Below are 20,428 nucleotides of genomic sequence, written 5' to 3' on the forward strand. Positions count from 1 at the left end.
CACAGGGTAGCCTGTGCTTAGGTTAGCACAGAGAAGGGGAGGAGAAACAAAATCTCTACCACTAGGTTGTGTAAGAGGTGGGGCATTAAAGCTCTTTGGAACAACCAGTTTCTTTGTTGGGAGAAAATCTCTTAAATGTACTTATGCATGAAGTAGAGGTCATATCTGGGGAAGGTGATATTCAGGACTTGGTGACTTGAAGGAGGAAAGTTCTTTTCACAGGATTCTTCACTCTGGACTCCTCAGGGAATCAACAGTGAAAATCAACAGCATCACTCTTCAACTTATGGGCAAATTGATTTGTGTTTGTGCTTTGTTTTGCCTTTTTTTTTTTTTTTTTTAGTGCTGGTTTCTTTCTTTCTTTCTTTTTTTTTTTTAACAGAGCCTCACACTTGCTAGGCTGGCACTCTACCATTTAAATCATGCCTCCAACCCAGTTTTTTGCTGGTTATTTTTAAGATGGGGGTTCTCAAACTTTTCTGATTTAGCCTTGAATCAGGATCTTTCCACTCTTAGCACCCTGAGTGGTTAGGATTACAGGTGTGAACAACTGGCTACAGATTTTTGTTGTTATTGCCATTCCTGGGGTTTGAACTCAGGGCCTGGATGCTAGCCTTGAGTTTTTGTGCTCAAGGCTAGTGTCCTACCATTTGAGCCACAGCTCCACTACCAGATTGTTTGTAAATAAGAATCTCACAGACTTTTCTGCCAACCTGGCTTCAAACCATGATCCTCAGATCTCAGCCTTCTGACTAGCTGGGATTAGAGGCATGAGCCACCAACACCTTGCTCAGACTTTCCGCACCCCGGGCCCCCCCACCCCCCTGCCCACTGTTTGTGGGGCCTGAACTCTGGGCCTGGGCGCTGTCCCTCAGCTCTTCAGCTCAAGGCAAACACTCTACCACTTGAGTCACAGTACCACTTCTGGTTTTCTGGTGGTTAATTGGAGATAAAAGTCTCATGGATTTTCCTGCCTGGGCTGGCTTTGAACCGCGATCCTCAGATCTCAGCCTCTTGAGTAGCTAGAATTACATGTGTGAGCCACCGGTGCCCAGATCAGATTTTTAAAATTACCATGTTTTTGTGTGCCACTACCAGGGCTTGTATTCAGGGCCTTATGTTCTTGCATCTTTGACTTTTCTGTTCATGGCAGGTACTCTACCAGTGGACCTACACCTCCAGTCCAGTTTCTTAATGGTTAATTGTAGCTAGAGTTGTTTCATTTTGTTTTGTTTTTCCTGCCAGGACTGCTCTAGAACTATGATTCTGAGATCTCAGCCTTCTGAGTAGCTAGGACTATATGTGTCAGCCACCATGGGGCTTAAACTCAGGGCCTGGGCAATGCCCCTGAACTTCTTTTGCTCAAAGCTAGCACTTTACCACTTGAGCCACAGCGCCACTTCTGGCTTCATGCATTCTAGGCAAGTACTCTACCACTAAGCCACATTCCCACCCCCACCCCCACCCCACCTCCCCGCATATCATTTTTAACCTAGGAAGAAGGTCTAAAGGGCCTTCCAAAGGGCCCCTCAAATCCCACTAGAGTTCTCCTAGGAAATACTTACTTTGTAAATGAGAGTTTAAAGCTGTGCCTCCAGCAATTGCATGTCCTTGGGGTGAAGGCATGTCCTTGATTTCCTGCTGCCATCCTGAGATCAAGAGCTAAGACCCAGAAAATGGCCAGCACAAGAGAATGGATTTAAGGGTGTCCTTTCAGACCCTGTGCAAGAGAACTAGACCAGTTCAACTTGAACTGGATCACCTGCCTGCTGCTATGCATGCTTTCCCTCTGCACAGCCCCCAAATTGAGAAATATTTGATCAGATGACTGAGTTTTGAGCTTATCATTCATTTGGGGCTTTAAGCAGCATTATACTGTCAATCTGCCATGGAGGAGACAATTGCTGGCACAGGTGGTGAGGAGAGGCATGGCAGCTTACACAGGTGAAGAGCACAGCCTTTTTTTTCCTGCACTTAACTGGTTGGACCAGGCCCTTCAAGGCATGAATGCCTATTAGAGGGCATGACCAAGATCTGGGGCACTCTAGCTCTGTCACAGGAGATGGTCTGGGCTGAGCTGAGGGTGCAGGCTGCAAAGACAGATCTGGGATAGGCTGCATGAGCAGCTACACCTACTCATGGGTTTCCTAGGCTGAGATTGCTACTGAACTTCTAAATTGTAAACTCTGTTCTCTTGTTTACAGGCACCGCCGGCTCTCCAGCACCCAGCAGTGCCCAGCTTTTAGAAGATGAAGGATTAATGAGTGCCCCCACCCCTACGAGGCTATTCATGCTTAAATCAGGGGCCATCCCTGAATTACACAGAGTGCACAACTTCTTCCCCAATGTCTGCCATTGCTTCCTTCTGATCACTATGATGCCCAGTCTCTTTTCTTCTCTTTAGAAGTTCCCAGCTCAGATCCATGGTTCCACAGGTCAGACTGAGGCTGGTTGAGGGGGCCTTAGAGGTGACTACGAACACCCCACCAAGCTGAGAACTTAGGGGAGCTCTCTGCACCAGCTATGGCCAAGATGCATTTTGCTTGTCTTGTCTGAATGGTTACAACTTCTCAGCAGAGGTCCTCAGTAGAGCCACAGGCAGGAGACTCATGCATCTGTTTAGTCATCATTCACTCCATCATTTGCCCCTTTATTCATTTCCACACCTACCTTCTTGTCCATGTCCCCAGTCATTCAAACTATTCAGCTCACTCATTCATTCGCTCAACCTCCCCTCTCACGCAAGGGACAGAGCAGATAGACAGTTGTTTTGGACACTTCTGCCTGAGAGATTCCAGATCTGGGTGGTGAGGGAGGTAAGAGCCAAGGACACAAATAATCAGTGGGGAATAGAAACAAAGCTTAGGATTCAGAAGGTCAGTAGCAATCTCATACAAATAATTGTACAAAGAGTCATACACACATATAATCAAGCACAGTGGGTGCTGGTGGGTAGCATCTGAAATCCTACCTATTCAGGAAGCTGAGATCTGAGGATTATATTAGAAATGCCTGGGCAGGAAAGTCAGTGAGACTCTTATCTCCAATTAACCACCAGAAAACCAGAAGTGGAACTCAAAGTAATGGAGTGCTAGCCGTGAGCAAAACAGCTCAGGGTCAGTACCCAGGCTCTGAGTTCAAGCCCCGTAAGTAAATAAGTAAGTATGTAAGTAAGTAAGTAAATAAATAAAATCACACACATAATCAAACTGGCGTGATGAATGTGCAAAATTATTGATGGCACTAAAGGGACACTGAAGGTGTCCAGCTGAGGGTGGCAGAAGTCTAAAATAGCTCCAGAATTTCCATCTAGGCAGCTGGAGGTGTGGCTCAAGTGGGAAACGTGACCCTGAGTTCAAAATCTAAGTACCACTACCAAATTAAGACAAAACAAACAAACAAAAAAGACACCCATGGAATTTCTATATGGGAGTGGATGAGGACTACATCTTTGGGGTCATTTGAGGCACTTTGCATAAGACTGAAAGGTAGGCAGATGCTGCTTTTATCCAAGAATGGGGTTAGGATGGAGGTTTTGAGCCAGTTAAATCTCCCCCAAATCCTCTCTTACTTCTATCACTCCATGGATGTCTATAATGAGAGGCTGAAGGCTCCAGGAGAAGACATCCTTCTGATTTTCTACCCCTCAGTGAGGACTTTTATGGCCAACCAGGGAAGAGAGAATGAGGCTCAATGCCTGGGTAGGAGCAGCCCAGTTGAATGATGGGACAGAAATGGCAGTTAATGGAGTAGAAGGCTTGATGCCCAAAGCTGTGGATCTGAGCATAGTTCCTTGACACTTGACAGGGAGCAGGTGGGGCGGGTATAGCCCTTTTTGAAAAGCCACCCAAATGACTACTGCTCCATGCCCTCTTTTGCTTGCTCTCCCCACCCCCAGCTTGCAGCCTCTGAACAGGGCCGTGTGCAGGGCGTCTGGCCCCAGGGAGAGGTGGGGTGAGTTGCAGCCCACACCTACTCAACTATAAATAAGGAGCCTCCAGCCACTGCTGCTTCAGCCTCCCTTCCTCAGACCTGACAATACCAGAGCCACTAGCACACCTGGACCATGGACCCTGGGGATTGCACCTGTATGTCTGGTAAGTAAGGATGCCTACCTGAGATCCTGGAACCTGGTACTAAACATCCTATAATGAGCATGCAGGACTCTGGGGGAAACTTCTCTTTCCTCCAATTGGGATCAACAGTGGGTTTATGCTAGACATACAATTGGTAGGCGCCTCCCACTCTGCTGGCTCCCAGCCTGATTTACTGGAATCCTGACTCAGGAAATGGCTGAGAAATGAACCTGAAAATCTTGGTCTTTCTATTCTAGGCCCTGAGTAGCAAGTACCAGGATGGGACAAAGGGTGCTGGCCCAGAACCTGGTCACTTGGTTTTGATCCATTTTGCTGCTATTTGCAAATTGATGTCTTATTTCTGGACCTGAGTTTCCTTATCTGTAAACTGAGGTTACTTATTTTTTCCAGCTGCCTACATCCCAGGCTTGCTATGAAAATGTAAAAATTGGTAAGCACATGCAGACATCAGGAGAGTCTTAGTGGACCCTGAGTCTCTAATGCTGATTGCTTCACAGAAGCATGTTGTTTAGAAGAAGGGGGTCAAAGTCTTTAGAAATGGTATTATAAGTCCTACAAGCCTCCCTCATCCTCAGCGCTGCATGACCAGATGCCTAGACCAAAGACTAAGAAAGGAGACAAAAGCATCCAGCATTTTGAGACTGAAAATGATGGATGGAAAGAGTTTTTTAAAAACAAAATCAAAAGAAAACACAGCCAGGTGGCTCACACCTATAATCCTAGTTATTCAGGAGGTTGAGATCTTCCTGGCTGGGGAAGGAAAGTTCGTAAGATTCTTACCAGTTAACCACCAAAAAAACCAGAAATGAAGCTGTGAATCAAGTGGTAGAGCATCAGCCTTAAGAAAAAAAAGCTAAGAGTGTCCAGGTCCTGAGTTCAACCAGCAGCTTTCCTATTATGAAAACAGAAGTGAAAGAGGCCTGGCTTTCTCACTTTGAACTTGCTTATGTCTTTGCCCATCTTCCTCGCCATTCAGGCTAAAGAGGACATAAAAGGCTTATATGGCTCCCAGAGGAACCCTGACTTGCTGGGGTTGGACTAGCCTAATGATTTTTCTGGCCTGATTGTACATCAGGATGTCTCCTGGTCCCACTAAGACTTAGGAATCACACTATCTCGAGGGTTGGGTCCAGGACTGCACACTTTAACAAGGATCCCAGGTAGGGCTGAGACAGCCATCCCTGTTCCCATCTGTGGCCTATGACTGGAACTGTGTGACCCGGGAGATGTTCAGCAGCATCGACCCTCCCTCATCCAGCCCTTCCCTAGGGCTGCCAGTAGCTTGCCCTGCGAAGTCCAGCCATGTGTCCATCCATCCTTGTCCTCATACTTAAGGCCGTTTGTCCTCTCTTCTAGGAGGGATCTGTATCTGCGGAGACAACTGCAAATGTACAACTTGTAACTGTAAAACATGTCGCAAAAGTGAGTATGCTGACCGGGGACACCACAGCTAGGAGCTGAGAAAGGCCCAACCCTTCATCTTCCACCATCCAGCCACGATTGTGAGGGAGAGATTTCTGGATACCTTTTACCCATTTGAGAGGGATCTGGAATGAGGCCTGGGACAGAGCTCTCAAGGGTGGCAGCCTGCTCAGGGATGAGGCCATCCACATGTTTGGAGAGAAAGGGAGCAGAGGCGAGGTTTCATCCTGTCTAGCAGCCAAGGAGATACAGCACTGGCCTGGAGCCATGAGCCCTGGCTTCTGTTCTTTTATCTGCCTGCCGCTGTCCGTGGCCTTGGCAAACCCTTCCCCCTCTATGAGCCTCTGATGAGCTCTAGATGACCTCTGGGATCCTGTCCAGCTCTTCTGTCCCAGGGTTTCTGCTATCATGGATTGAAGCCTTTGTGCTTGGAGTGTTGATCTGTCCAACTTCTAACTCTTTCAGGCTGCTGTCCCTGCTGTCCCCCAGGCTGTGCCAAATGTGCCCGGGGCTGCATTTGCAAAGGAGGCTCAGACAAGTGCAGCTGCTGTGCCTGAAACCCACCCACGATGCCGGGAGAGACCGTGGGAAAGAGTCTGTACAGTGTATAAGTCAAGAAGTTGAAAGGATTGTACAATAAATTGTGCTTTTTATATATTTGCCCAAATGTGGTGTTGGTGACATTTGTGTAAAGTGCTTGAAGCAATAAAACTTTTATTCATGGTTGTCCGGTGAGCATTGTTCCCCTCACCTAGCAAGACCAAGCAGGGCTGGCTGGTACAGATCCTAGACCTGCCCACCTGCCCCTCTTGTTCAGAGCTACTTACCATAAGGTGTGGTTGCTCTGCCTAGGCTTCCTCACAATACTCCAAGATGGCCCCATGAAGTCTTTAACCAATTGGGAGTAGCCAATTGGGAGATAAATACCAAGCATCTTCCCCTCAAGTGGGACAATAGTGAGACTTGTCACAGAAGTCTCCAGTAGCCCTGGAAGTCTCCAATCGCCCATGGCATCACCTGCTCATTAACTCACATGTCTGCCTTGCTTGCTCCACACCCTCATTCCCCATCAGTGCTTTCTGAAATTACTACCAAAAGACCACTTTAGGCACAGCATCTGCTTTGGGGAAACTATAGCTGAGCACCTTTGTACATAGTAGGCCTCTGGTTTTTTAGGAGGACTGCAGCTCATTGTAGACTTAGCCTGGCTCCCCTGGCCTAGGGTTAGCCCAGAATACCTCACTATGGACTGGGCACCAGAGGCTTGTGCCTATAATCCTAACTTTTCAGATGGCTAAGATCTGAGGATCGAAGTTCAAAGCCAGCCTGGACAGGAAAGTCCATGAGACTTTCATTTCCAATTAACCACCAAAAAGCCAGAAGTGAAGCTGTGACTCAAATGAAAGAATTCTAGCCAGTGCGTAGGCCCTAAGTTCAAGCCTAGGACCAGCACCAAAACCAAACAAGCCAGGTGCTGGTGGCTCACACCTGTAAACCTAGCTACTCAGAAGGCTGAGATCTAAGGATTATGATTCAAAGCCAGCTAAGGCAGGAAAGTCCATGAGACTCTTATCTCCAATTAACCACCAGAAAACCGGAAGAGGAGCTGTGGCTCAAAGTGGTAGAGCGCTAGCCTTGAGCAAAATTATTCAGGGTCAGCACCCAGGCCCTGAATTCAAGCCTTGTGACTGACATCATCATCATGACCATCACCACCATCATGATTGTGAAAAAGCAGCTGTTTAGTAGGATGTGAGCACCAAATCAACCACAAAGAGAGTCTGTGTATAATTAGAAAACATCCCCAAGCCAGCATATGGCAGGTATTAGTGGCCCTGCTGGGTCACTGACTTGGGCCAGTCAGTGAAGGATGTACCAACCTCTTCCTTCTTGGCCCAATCTTCTTATGAATCTGAAGATGGAATATGAAGGATTGACCCATTATCCCAGGTGCATATGGACATCAGGCAAAACCGCAGGTGTGCAGGACCTGCATGACTTGCCGACAGGGCTATCCAATCTAAGCCTGGTGTGGACATCCCATTGTGATCCTAACGGAAAGGCCCCGCCTCCCCAGCACTAATGGCCTTTTTGATAACCGCTATGTCCTTGCTCAGATCCCATAAAAGCCCAACTCCAACCTCCGATCCCATGGGAAGGTTGCTGCCCCTTGCTGTGGTACCTCAATAATAAACAGTATTACCCTGTTGAGACTGAGTCTGGCCTTTTCCTTTCTCCTCCATTTTCCTAACAGTCTGGACTGCAGGACCTGGCACATGTGGACCAGGAAGTAGAAGCTAGTGGAGGTACATGCACAATTACCAAGCAGACTCGCTAAGAAATGATTTCCTAGATGGATGACTAGGAAAGCTGAAGCCCCTGGAGGCTGGCATTGGGAACAGATCCCAGCCTCCCATCCATGCATCCAGTAGCAGCCCTGAACAGAGCAGAAGGCAGGGAACTCAAACATGCCCTGAGCCAGCCCACTGTCCTCCACTAGACTCTGCCAGGCAACCGAGGGTGAGAACGGAGTCTTCTGCAAGGTCCCAGGGCAGCTCCAGGATGCACCATGGGGCTGGGCTCCACTGGCAAAAGGAGGAGCAGGATTAATTTTGTATGGAACTTTTTTTTTTTTTTAATCCTTGCTGTCATCATCCTGTTTGGAAATAAGCTGAGGCCTCCCTGGAAAGGTTTCCTTTCATGAACCACCCAGGAGCTGTGTAGTCAGCCTTCCACTGCATTGGGGAGGGTGTGTTCTTTTGGCATCAGACACTGCACCCCACCTGCATACGTCACCTTGACCATTGAGCCTCTTGAAGCTCAGTTTCCCACTCTGTAAAGTGGATCTCACAGGGCTGTATGGGGAAACTACAGCAGAGCATCTTTGTACCTAGTAGGTCTCTGGTAAAATGGGGTTTTAGTAGGACTGTAGCCCATTGTAGACTTTGGTTTGTAAATCTCTGAGAGACCTGGCTGAGAGCTCTCAGGCTTCTTGGGATCCTGATGTTGGCAGCCATATTGTGTGTGTATGAGGTTGGGGGGTGGGGGGAGGGGTAGCCCCTCCTATCTCCTGCAAGCAAGTGAACTTTTCTCCCTCAGCCTCAACCCTACATTTATTTTCTTTCTTTCTTTCTTTCTGTCTTTCTTTCTTCCTTCCTTCCTTTCTTTCTTTCTTCCTTTCTTTCCTCTCTCTCTCTCTCTCTCTCTCTTTCTTACTTTTTTTGGTCATGGGGCCTGAACTCTGGGCCTGGGCACTGTCCCTGAGCTCTTCCTTTCAAGGCTAGCACTCTACCACTTGAGCCACAGCACCACTTCCGGCATTTTTTTCTGCTTATGTGCTGCTGAGGAATCGAACCCAGGGCCTCAAGCATGCAAGGCATGCGCTCTACCACTGAGCCACCTTCCCAGCCCTGTTTTTGTTTCCTTGAGTACTCTGTTGGAGAGAAGAGTCTTAAGGACTTCTTTGCCCAGGCTGGTTTAAAACCTTAATCCTCAGATCTCAGCCTCCTGGGTAGCTAGGATTACAGGTATGAGCCACATGCACCTGACTCACTCTCCCTCATTTCTATCATATTCCTTTTCTTCCTTCCTTCTGCCCTTTCTTCCTTTCTCTAGCTCTCTTCTCTCTCTCTCCTTTTTGGTGGTACTGGATTTGAACTCAGGGCCTCCTGCTTGATAGGCAGGCACTCTACCACTGAGTCATGCTCTCTTTTTTTTTTTGCACTGGTTTTGTTGGGGGGGGGGGTCTGGGCACTCTTGGGTGAATTTTAGTGTCCCCATAGAGTGGAACAAGCCACAGTGGGAAGGAAAGAGGATGAAATGCTAGCAAGGCCTCCTTCTTTGCTTCTGTCAAAGGCCCCGCAAAGGTGAGGTACCTGCCAAGCTGACATCCCCAGAGAGAATTCTGTTAGAAATCCCACTTTACCAGTGAGAAAGTTGAGGCTCCAGGGGGTTTAGTCCAAGTCATAAGGCTTACAAGGGGCAGGACTGGGGCATGAGTTTATGTCTTCCTCATTCAGAGGCTAACTCTGTATGGAAAAAACAGAGGGAAGGCTGCAGGATCCCTGCCTGTGCTTTGGCTTTAGAGAGTCTACCTACAACAACTCACAACACCCAATTTTATTACAGAAGATAGGGTAAGCCACTATAACTCAGAAGCGGGGATTTGGCACTATGCGATGAACTAATTGTCAATATCTGCTCTTGTAAATGACACCATCCCGCCCTGTTTAGTTCTCCTTTCCAGATGGAGAGTTCCTGCTATTTTCTTTCACTTTTAAATAAACGTTCCTTTATTAAAAATAATACTGGCTATATTTGTGTGCCAAGAAGACTTACAGATTGTCCTAATACTGATGTCAAAGACAGAACATTTTCAAAGCACAAGATTTGACTGGTAGATATGAGACAAAATTAAACTAGCCCAGCAGGTTCTTTTTCTCAAAAAGTATAAATATAATCGGTTGTCTTGTCACACAATGTCGCTTTCAATTATGTGTTTCAGTTTGTACCATCCCCACACTGGACCACACAGTCCTCTGCCTGAGGAGTGTGGTGGGAGGAGGTATAGGCCAGGTCTCAGTACAGGAAGTTCTTCATACCAGCTGCAGGGGGCGCTCTTGCCCACAATCAGGCCCAGCAGCATAATCCGTGTTCTGGAAAGTCATGCTGAGGTTAGCAACCCTCTCCCTGCCTCTGCCTGGCTAATTTGAGGCCTAAGCTGCCCAGAAAGGGACTAGGGCCTTGGGGATAGAGCAGCTAGGAGGATCCCTCAGCACAAGATCTCCCAGGGCCCACAAAGTGCAAAGCAGTCAGATTCACAAAGCAAGGTTAGCCGGTCTGGAGTAAGGCCTGCACAGCACCAACAAAGACAAGCTGGTAAAAAGGTGCAATTTGATAATACACAAGAAAGACCAACAAAAACGTTCTTCCCATTGGATTCCATGGCTTCACTTCTGGTAAGTCTATTCTTAAAAAAAAAAAAAAAAAGCTACAAATTAAGGGGGGAAAGTGAGAAAGAAATACCCCCCCTTTATAAAAATGGTTGTGCAAAATTGGAAATGTCCTAATGTCTAAGTGTATGAAATTTTTCAAGTAAGCCAGGGCCTGTAGACATCAGGATGTGACACAGACATTGAACATTCACACCCACACGGAACGGTTATGGTGAAATTGTGGAGTATTAATTTACAAATCACCCATGCATTAATAGTTGTCTTCCCACACACATACTTTCTTCTTCCTTTTTCCCTTCTATACTTTCTCTTTCTTCCTCGCTCCTTCTTTCCTTGCTTTCTGCTTCTGTCTGTCTGTCCCTCTGTCTCACTCTCTAGCCCTCAGTCTCTTCCTCTATCCTCAACAAGCTCTTGTATGTTGCTCAGCCTGGATTTAAGTAATCTTCCTGCTGCAACCTCCCCAGTAATAGGGCCCACCTGCTTTTTTTTTTTTTGGTCAATTGTGGGCTTGAACTCAGGGTCTGGGTGCTGTGCCTGAGATTTTTTGCTCAAAGCCAGCACTCTACCACTTGGAGCCAAAGCTCCAATTATGATTTTCTGGTGGTTAATTGGAGAAAAGAGTGTCACAGACTTTCCTGCACAGACTGGCTTTAAACTGTGATCCTCGGATCTCAGTTCCTGAGTAGTTAGGATTACAGGCATGAGCCACTGGCACTAAGCTTTCTTTTTTTTCCCATGTACAAGTGAATGCTATTTTTTTCATGTTTGCTCAGCTATACCTATATGTGTATACATATACAATATATGCATATGTGTATATGCATATATGTGTGTATAAATATATATGCATATAAAAGATCTCCTAGAAGCTACAAGGAATACTTCCTATGCTATCAAGCTGAAGTATTTTACCTTTGTGTGTGTGTGTGTGTGCCAGTCATGAGGCCTGAACTCTGGGACTGGGCACTGTCCCTCAGCTCTTCAGCTCATGGCTAGCACTCTACCACTGGAGCACAGCACCACTTCCAGCTTTGTGGTGCTGAGGAATCGAACCCAGAGCCTCATGCATGCAAGGCAAGCACTCTACCACTGAGCCACCTTATCAGCCCTATTTTTCCTTTTCATATCAGCATTAGGGGTTGCATGCTCCGTAAATGGATACTTGGTACATTTTTTTTAACTTGGTGCATTTTTAAAAACAAGCTACCTAGTAAGATCCTGCCTCACAAATAAATAACACAAAATAAAGTAAAACAGCAACAAATAAATAGAATGTCAGTCTTCACTCCATTTTGCTTTTCTTTGGCTTTTTCAATTCAGATTTGCTTTGTTTTCTGCAGTTTGTGGGAAGATTCTGGCTCAGGGTCAAGGTGATCTGGGGAAGGGAACCTATGGTCTGCCCTTGGCAGGGAGTCTAGCAGTGTGCATTGCAACAGTCCTTACAAGCCAAGCCCTGAAGGTTTTTCTGGTTCCCGAGCTAATGTGGGTCCTCATCATTCCACCATAGTCTTCGGGCCTGGGAGCCTTCGTCCTCGCCACTTCTATGAGGTAACTGTCCTTGACTCACCATGCTCCAGCATTACTCCATCAGCACCAACTGACTGCTCCCTTAACTCCCTCACTGACAGGAGGGGTTTCTGGGAGTCTAGTCCTTTGTGATATTAGCCTCAAGGTTGTCAGGGGATTATTGATGCATCTTGTGCCCTGCCCTGCCTTGCTCTACTCAGCCCAGCATTTGAGCAGTGCCTCTGGGACCCCCTTGTGAAAATCACACTTGGGTTCCATCTGCTTTGTCTTAGCAGATGAGAAAACCTAGAAAGTCACAAAGTCAGAGATGCAAGGCCACCTCTCTCCCTATCACATCAGAAAGATCAGCCCCTCTGGAAGCACCCAGTGTTGGACAGTTCTTAGAGCCAGACGCTGGAAACCAAGAGATTGATGTATGTTCTGGTTGGAGCTAACTTGACTACCTTATTAGCTGAAGCTTGCTGCCACTCCTGACTCTCTTCCCTAATCCTGCCAGTCACCAAACATAGAATGGAATCACCCATGGCCTTTAGAAGACACAAAAGAAGCACGTGCTCACACTTGTAATCATACCTACTGAGAAGCCTGAGATCTGAGGATTGTGGTTCAAAGCCAGTCCAGGCAGGAAAGTCTGTGAGACTCTTGTCTCCAATTAACAAACAGGAAGTGGAGATTGAGGATTGAGGATCAAGTGATAGTGTCAACCTTTAGTGAAAAAGCTAAGGAGGGCTGGGAAGGTGGCTCAGTGGTAGAGTGCTTGCCTTGTATGCATGACGCCCTGGGTTCGATTCCTCAGCACCACATAAGCAGAAAAAGCCGGAAGTGGCACTGTGGCTCAGGTGGTAGAGTGCTAGCCTTGAGCTGAAGGAAGAGCTCAGGGACAGCGCCCAGGCCCAGAGTTCAAGTCCTACGACCAATTTAAAAAAAAAAAAAGCTAAGGATAGTGCCTAGGCCCTGAGTTCAAACCCTAGGACCAGCACAAAAAGAAAGAGAGGGGAAAAAAAAGGCACACAAAGACTTCTCTGTAGGATGCAGGAAGGAAGATGAAACAGACGTTCAATTTGAATGTGCAGAGCACTAGACTGGCACAGAGCAAGTTGAAAAGCATCTAATTTTAGTTATAATCATGTATCGGCTAGTCTAGTATTATCCTAAAATTTATTTTGAAAGGAAATCTTATATCACTACTGTTGTGGAGATACTGAATCATTTGCTATAAACAAGGAATAATCATGGAGATAAACATAGAGAACTAAAACAAAGCACAAAATTTCCAGCTAGACACTGGAACCTCCTGATGCTCCTCTCCCAATCCTTTTCCTGACTCCTCACCCTTTCTCTGTTCAACAGGGGAGTTGGGGTAGGAGAAAAGCATGGAAACTGAGCTCCTTGAAATAATCAGGAAGATTGGGAGAATAGCCTTGTTACTATGCAATTTGAGGTTAATTTATTTTTTAAAAAATCATCTCATTTTGGGAAGATGGACCAGTGAAATCAGACACTGAGCCCAGAGACGTGGTTGAAATGTTAGCACCATTTCAACTTTGCTGTGTGATTTTGACCAAGATTTATGCTGTCTTTGGTTTCCCCATTTGCTAAAACAAGATGGCACCCATAGCATGAATTTTCAGAAGTCTTAGGGTTACTTCTCAAACTAGGGTTGATGGAGCAAGGAAAGGAGGCCAGGTACTTAGCCAGCTCAGGGATAAGACCTCAAGTACATCAATAGGATGGTGAAAATTGGGAAGTCAATGTCACAATGTACTAGAATTTAGGTAACCAGAGGCTAGCTAGTTGTTATAACTCACAATGACAGCCTCACTCAGACACTCAGTCCCTTTGCAGATAAAAGTTGGGCTTCCTGATATACCAGGAAGAAACCTTGATCAGCTGGGAGTGGAGAATCTCCATAGCCTCCCTGGGAGGGATAATCGACACACATGGGAACTATATGCAACATCATAGGTGTGCTAAAGGGTAACTCAGGGCTGTTGCTAGTACTGGGGGTTCTGAATGAAGCATTTTCAGAGGCTGTATACCTGCCTTGTGAGTAGAGAGGAGACAAGATGATTTCCTTTGTTGCAGACTGGAAGATTATGTGGTTCTATGATGATATTTACATTGAGTATTGAAACATCATTAATAACCAGGCACTGGTGGCTCAAACCTGTAATCTTACCTACTCAAGAGGCTGAGATGTGAGGATCAAGGTTCAAAGCTAGCCTGAGCAGGAAAAGTCCACGAGACTCTTATCTCCAATTAACCATCAGAAAACCAGAAGTAGAGCTGTGATCCAAAGTGGTAGACAAAAGACCTCAGGGACAAAGCCCAGGCCCTGAGTTCAAGCTGCATGAAGGATAAAAACAAAAACAAACAAAAAAGTAATAGTATAATATAATATATAATTATTAATTAACACCAAGAGCCTGGTGTCTAGATATTGGGGGGGGGGGCGGGCTGAGAAGCACTGTATTTCGATTCTAGTCCTACCTCTACGGCAACTCAGTCAATTAACCTCACTGAACTTCAGTTTCCTCACCTACAAAGAATGGCATACCAATGCCTACCTTACTGGTAATTGGAAGCAGTCAGTGAGATAACTTGCAAAGGTAGGGTTCCTCATGATGGTGGGGCCATACACTTTGGCCAGACACTTGGCCCCCTCTGTGTGATAAGCCTCCTAAAGCAGACCTTATACATAGAAACCACTACCAGTCATCTGGTTGACCCATGTGAATACTTGGTGCAAACTAGGGAGAAGCTTTCCTTCAATTTACACAACTACTCAAACTAGAACTAGAAATCATAGACTCATAAACTAGTGCTCCTGCCTCCCCCTCCCCTGCCACCAGTTTCAGCTGCTTCATTCAATGTCACTCAGTTAATAAGTCCAAATTGTTCCAACTAAAAGACTTTATTTGCTGGGTACCAATGGCTTATGCCTTTTATCCAAGCTACTCAGGAGGCTGATACCTTAGGATCACAGTTCAAAGCCAGCCTGAGCAGGAAAGTTTGTGAGACTCTTATCTCCAATAAACTACCAAAAAGCCAGAAGTGAAGCTATGGCTCAAGTGGCAGAGTGCTATCCTTGAACTAAAGAAGCTCAGGTACTGTACCCATTCCCTGAGTTCAAGCCCAGGACTGTACACACACACACACACACACACACACACACACACACACAACTTTATTTTTATTCATACACACACACCTTTATTTTTTATTCTCAGATAAACGTATTTGCAATCATTTCACACACCACTTTTACCCAGGTTCCTAAAATCCTGAACAACTGTGTAGTTCCAGAATAGTAAACGGAGGAACTCTGAGAACAAAGCATAATCCTGCATTGGATCAATTTCAGATAGGGTTTGGGACTTGCTGGGCATCTTGCTTTTGTGAGATCATTTCGGGACTTTCCATCTCTTACCTGGTGTGTGTTAGGTTTTTAAAAAGAGGTGGCCAAGTAAGAAGAGCACCACGCACATGGTATGCAGGTAAGGGGTAGGTTTATTTAGTAGATCTGCTGGGACCAGGCAAGGTTGGCACTCCACGCGGCTGGCAAAAGAGGGCATCTGGCCCTGGGTTAGGCCTTATATATAGGGTAGGGGCGGGGAAAGGTGTGTCCAGGTAAAGGGAAGTGGGACCAGGTAAGAGGTAGGACCAGGTGAGAGAAAGGTGTGGCCACATCAGATTCAGATGTGACCTCAGCGGATGCAGATGTGACCTCTTCCAGGTGTCCCAGTTGCCTAGGTAATGCAGGTACTGGGTGGGGTCTGCTCGCCATCCAGGAATGGACCTTACAGTGGGAACCTAGATGATCTCCTCCGCTCATCCTACCTGGTCCTGCCTGTTGGCTCCAGTCCAATTAAAGGTAAGTCCCCATGAACGCTCTTCTATTGGGAAGCTCCTAGATTGCGTGCAGGGCCTAGAGTGAGGACCAATGGATGTGCCTGGGTCACTGCTGACCCCTGTAGTCCTGTATCAAGTGGAGGCCATGACATTCTGGGAAATGAGGCTGGGTGTTATATAAGAGCATTAGTTCCCTGCAGAGTCCTTATCTAATCTCATTTATAAATGATGAAGGTCAGCATGACTAGGACCCTACCCGACCCTGAGTGCTTTTTAAATGCCATCCCATTTAAACCCCTGACAAATGGATGAAGCAGACACTAGCATTACTTCTACTTTCCCCTTGAGCAAAGCAAGGTACAGAGATAAACAAATAACTTACTAAAACTTGCCACCTTCCTAGTAAGTGACAAGGTCTCAGTGTGAACCCAGTCACCAGGACTTCATTCATTCACTGTGAGCTGCTGTGACAAAATACCTAAGCAAATCAGCTTAAGAAGGATGGTGGGCTGGATGCTGGTGGTTCATGCCTGTAATCTTAGTTTCTCAGGAGGCTAAGATCTGTGGGCCAAGGTTAGAAGCCAGCCCAGTCAGAAAAGTCTGTGAGACTCCTATCTCCAATTAATCAGCAAAAAAAGCAGAAACTGTGGGTATGACTCAAGTGGTAGAGCAACAGCCTTGGGTGAAACAGCCAGGTTAGAGCATGAGGCCCTGAGTTCAAGTCCCAGTTCCAAAAAAAAAAAAAAAAAAGGATGGTAGAATGGTGATTCACAGCCAGCCCAAGTCCTAGAGACTTCATCTTCAAAATAAAAAGCCACCTGAGCAAGCAAGATGTTCTAAATTCAAAACTCCAATACTGTTTCAAAAACAGAAAACAGGGGCTGGGAAGGTGGCTCCCTGGTAGAGCGCTTGCCTTGCATACATGAGGCCCTGGGTTCGATTCCTCAGCACCACATAAGAAAAAAGCCGGAAGTGGTGCTGTGGCTCAAGTGCTAGAGCTCTAGCCTTGAGCTGAAGAGCTGAGGGACAGCGCCCAGGCCAGAGTACAGGCCCCACAACTGGGCCCAAAAACAAAACAGAACAGAAAACAAAACCAGCCAGGCATGGGTGGCTCACACCTGTAATCCTAGTTACTCAGGAAACTGAAATCTGAGAATCACAGTCTGAAGCTAGCCCAGTCAGGAAAGTCGTGAGACTCATCTCCAGTTAACCACCAGAAAACCAAAAGTGGAGCTGTGGCTCAAAGTGGTAGAGCTCAGGGACAGCACAGAGCACAGGGCCCAGGCCCAGAGTTCAAGACCCATGACTAACACACACACACACACACACACACACACCCCTCTCTGAAGGCCCACCTCCCTAAAGAATCACCTCCAGGCTGGGAAGGTGGATCAGTGATAGAGTGCTTGCCTTGCATGCATGAGGCCTTCAGCACCACATAAGCAGAAAAAGCCGGAAGTGTTACTGTGGCTCAAGTGGTAGAGAGTTAGCCTTGAGCTGAAGAGCTGAGGGGCAGTGCCCAGTCCCAGAGTTCAGGCCCCACGACCAACAACAACAACAAAAGAAAGGAAGGAAGGAAGGAAGGAAGGAAGGAAGGAAGGAAGGAAAGAAAGAAAGAAAGAAAGAAAGAAAGAAAGAAAGAAAGAAAGAAAGAAAGAAAGAAAGAAAGAGGAGAGACGGGTTTCCCAGGTGGAAGTTAAGGTGCGCAGGGTGTTCAGAGCCCTTGGGGGGAGGCCTTGGTAGAGGAGCTGCCACACTGGGGAAACAATATCGCTCCAACCAAAAGCCCAATGCTGGCCCCTTCCATGGCCATCTTTTATACTCCAGGCCTCTGGCAGTGAAATGGGCAGTGCCAGGATCAAGGTGAAGGGTTTCTTTCTGCTCCCACTCAGCACCCTATTTGGACTAAACTGGCACGAAGACTGTTAGGATCGGATCAGGGGTGGTGAGAGCCAGGAAGGGCTGGGGAAGGGCAAAGCGCCTCTCTTTCCTTTGCGGGAGATGCCTAGCTCGCTCCCAGCGGCGGCGGCGGCATCGTGGGACCCAGCAGGGAACGCGTCTCCATGGCAACCTGGGCGAGGCGCCCGGAGAAGCTGGTGCGCGCGGTACGTAGCGGGAGCGGCCTCGGTGCGCACCGCGGGGACGGAGACGGGGACTGGGGCGGGGGGAACGCGGCTGCCGCAGTGCGCCCGGGCCAGTGCGCACGGCAGAGCGGGCGCCGTGCGCGGGGGCGACGCCCAGCGGGCTTTGCACGCGCGCCCCCGCCTGGGGCTATAAAAACCTGGCCACCTGCTGCCACCAGCGGTGCGGTGCGTCGTGGGATCGCTCGGAGAAGCCGGTTCACCGTCTCCAGCGGCTGCTTACCTCGCCATGGACCCTGAGACCTGCCCCTGTGCTACTGGTGAGTCCCCCTACCCCTCTTCTGCTATACAGCAGACCCCCTTTGCTAGCAAAGAATCCCACGACCTTTGCCCAAGGACACTTGGAGGAAAGAGCCCCCATTTCCCATCTCTAACTTGGAAAAGGATGAGAATGTCCAGGTCGCATAGAGCATAGATGTGGCAGCCCAGCCCCCACTTTTACGCAAGGAGTGGGGGAGGGATCCGAGTTTGACCACATTAACCCTTCCTGTGGCCTCTCTTTTCTAGGAGGCCCCTGCACCTGCACGGGCTCCTCCTGCAAGTGTGACGGATGCGATTGCACCAAATGCAAGAAGAGTGAGTTCTTCCCCCCCCCCCCCCCAATCGTTCTTCCCTTGCCCCTTCCCCCACGGTATGGGATACAGTGAGAGCCTCATTGCTTTGCAAAACCTCCCGGACAGACCTTAAAATACTGAGGCCCTAGCCCACCCGCAGGGGTTGATACAGAAGGTGCTGGGGTAATAAATTCTCAGAAGACTGGGGACTGAGAACTGCTCCCTGGTCCACCCTTTCCCTAGAGCCCCATGATTTAAAACCTCCACTGACAGGGGAGGCCCCAAGAGAGGCTGAGGGGAGGAGGGGCTCAGCTCTGCAGCTCCAGCTCTTGGTGCCTCTCAGGCCTTGAGGACCCCCTCAGTTTGAACTACCAAACCTCCCAGTCACAGCAGTGTTACATGCATGAGTGAGGGTCGTGCACAAGTGAGGGTTTGTTTCTGGTCTTGGGTATAAAACTAGGTCTAGGCACCCAATAGGGTTCTTGTACCCTCTACACCAGCCTGGTCTCCACTCCTCCAAGGCCATTTAGCTTTGTGTGTCTTCTCCCTAAGGCCTAGTATTCCCTCAGCCTAGGCCTACACACACCATCCCCAGGGCTCCCCAGCTGTGGGCTAATTGCAAGGTGACCCTGTCTGATGCTGAGTCAGGCCGGGCATGAGAGGAAGAGGGCACAACCAACACTGGTTGAAGCGGGGTGACTCCCCAACCCCCCCACATCCTCCCCTGCACTTCCCTTCCCTTTAACAGAGACAGAGGGGAGGCGTCAGATTGGATACCCCCGTTTTCTCTGCAGGCTGCTGCTCCTGCTGCCCTGAAGAATGTAAGAAGTGCAGCAGTGATTGCGTGTGCAAAGGAGCAGAGGGAAGCAAGGAGGAAGCAGAGAAATGCAGCTGCTGCCAGTGAGGAGGCCTCCCTTCCTCCCTCCCACCGTGTGCAGTGTGTAACTAGTGCTGAGTGGCTCAATGCCACCTCATGGTGGGCATGTCTGTCCTCTTCCCCTGCTGCCCACTGACCTGTGACAATAAATCCCATGAACAGCATGAACCAAGGACTGGTCTTTTCTTAAGGAGCAGTGTGCATGTGTGTGTGTGTGTGTGTGTGTAAGGATGGAGCCCACCTCAGGGACCCACCTAGTTAAAATGGAATCCTGGAGCAAGCCTGTCTCTGGAGAAAGAGGGATGATGGCCCCCTGAGGTCTGTTTCTCCTACCTCTTAACTCACTGTGCAGTTGGGAATTCACACCAAAGGCCCATCTCTGAGTTCTGACATTTTCTAGTTGCTCCGGCAAAGTTTTGAGTCTGTTTTCAGAGTTATTGGAGGCACGTCCAGGAGGTGGGAGGAGACTCATCTTGGCTCAGAGCTGCCCTGTTTCCCAGGCCACCTCCCTGAATGGCCTGTCTCCTCCACAAAGTGTTTGCTCAGCTTCACTTCAAATCTTCTCATTGGGTAATTGTCTCTGACCCCTTCTTAAGGGAAAGTAGGGTAACAAGAGCTTTTTTTCTACAATGGTTGTGGTCTAGTCCTTGATAAATGAGAACTCTCACACCTACTTAGCTGGATGAGAGGAAGAGATAGAATGTTGGGAGACAAGCTGGGTGCCAGTGGCTCATGCCTGTAATCCTAGCTACTCAGGAAGCTGAGATCTGAGAATCTCGGTTCAAAGCCAGCCTGGGCAGGAAAGTCCATGAGACGCTTATCTCCAATAAACCACTTGAAAACTGGAAGTGGTACTGTGGCTCAAGCAGTAGAGTGCTCGCCTTGAGCTGAAGAGCGCAGGGACAGCACCCAAGCCCAGAGTTCAAGCCCCATGACCAACAAAACAAAACAAAACAAAAATGCTGGGAGACAAAAGTTTCCCAGTCAGAGAATATAGGCTGGA

At 47.9% G+C, this 20,428-nt stretch overlaps 2 protein-coding genes across 2 annotated transcripts; both read left to right on the forward strand.

Moving 5' to 3' along the window:
* Positions 1 to 4,010: 4,010 nt before the first annotated feature.
* On the forward strand, positions 4,011 to 6,228 carry Mt4 (metallothionein 4). Its single transcript, XM_042689968.1, has 3 exons — positions 4,011 to 4,097; positions 5,454 to 5,519; positions 5,985 to 6,228. The coding sequence occupies exons 1-3, from the start codon at positions 4,067 to 4,069 to the stop codon at positions 6,074 to 6,076; spliced, it is 189 nt and encodes a 62-aa protein (XP_042545902.1). The 5' UTR covers positions 4,011 to 4,066; the 3' UTR covers positions 6,077 to 6,228.
* An 11,827-nt stretch (positions 6,229 to 18,055) lies between these two features.
* On the forward strand, positions 18,056 to 19,593 carry Mt3 (metallothionein 3). Its single transcript, XM_042689947.1, has 3 exons — positions 18,056 to 18,254; positions 18,502 to 18,570; positions 19,343 to 19,593. The coding sequence occupies exons 1-3, from the start codon at positions 18,224 to 18,226 to the stop codon at positions 19,450 to 19,452; spliced, it is 210 nt and encodes a 69-aa protein (XP_042545881.1). The 5' UTR covers positions 18,056 to 18,223; the 3' UTR covers positions 19,453 to 19,593.
* Positions 19,594 to 20,428: the final 835 nt, after the last annotated feature.

The sequence above is a fragment of the Dipodomys spectabilis genome, unplaced genomic scaffold (genome assembly GCF_019054845.1).
Source record: "Dipodomys spectabilis isolate Male_0828 unplaced genomic scaffold, ASM1905484v1 ptg000130l, whole genome shotgun sequence".
NCBI classification, from domain to species: Eukaryota; Metazoa; Chordata; class Mammalia; order Rodentia; family Heteromyidae; genus Dipodomys; species Dipodomys spectabilis.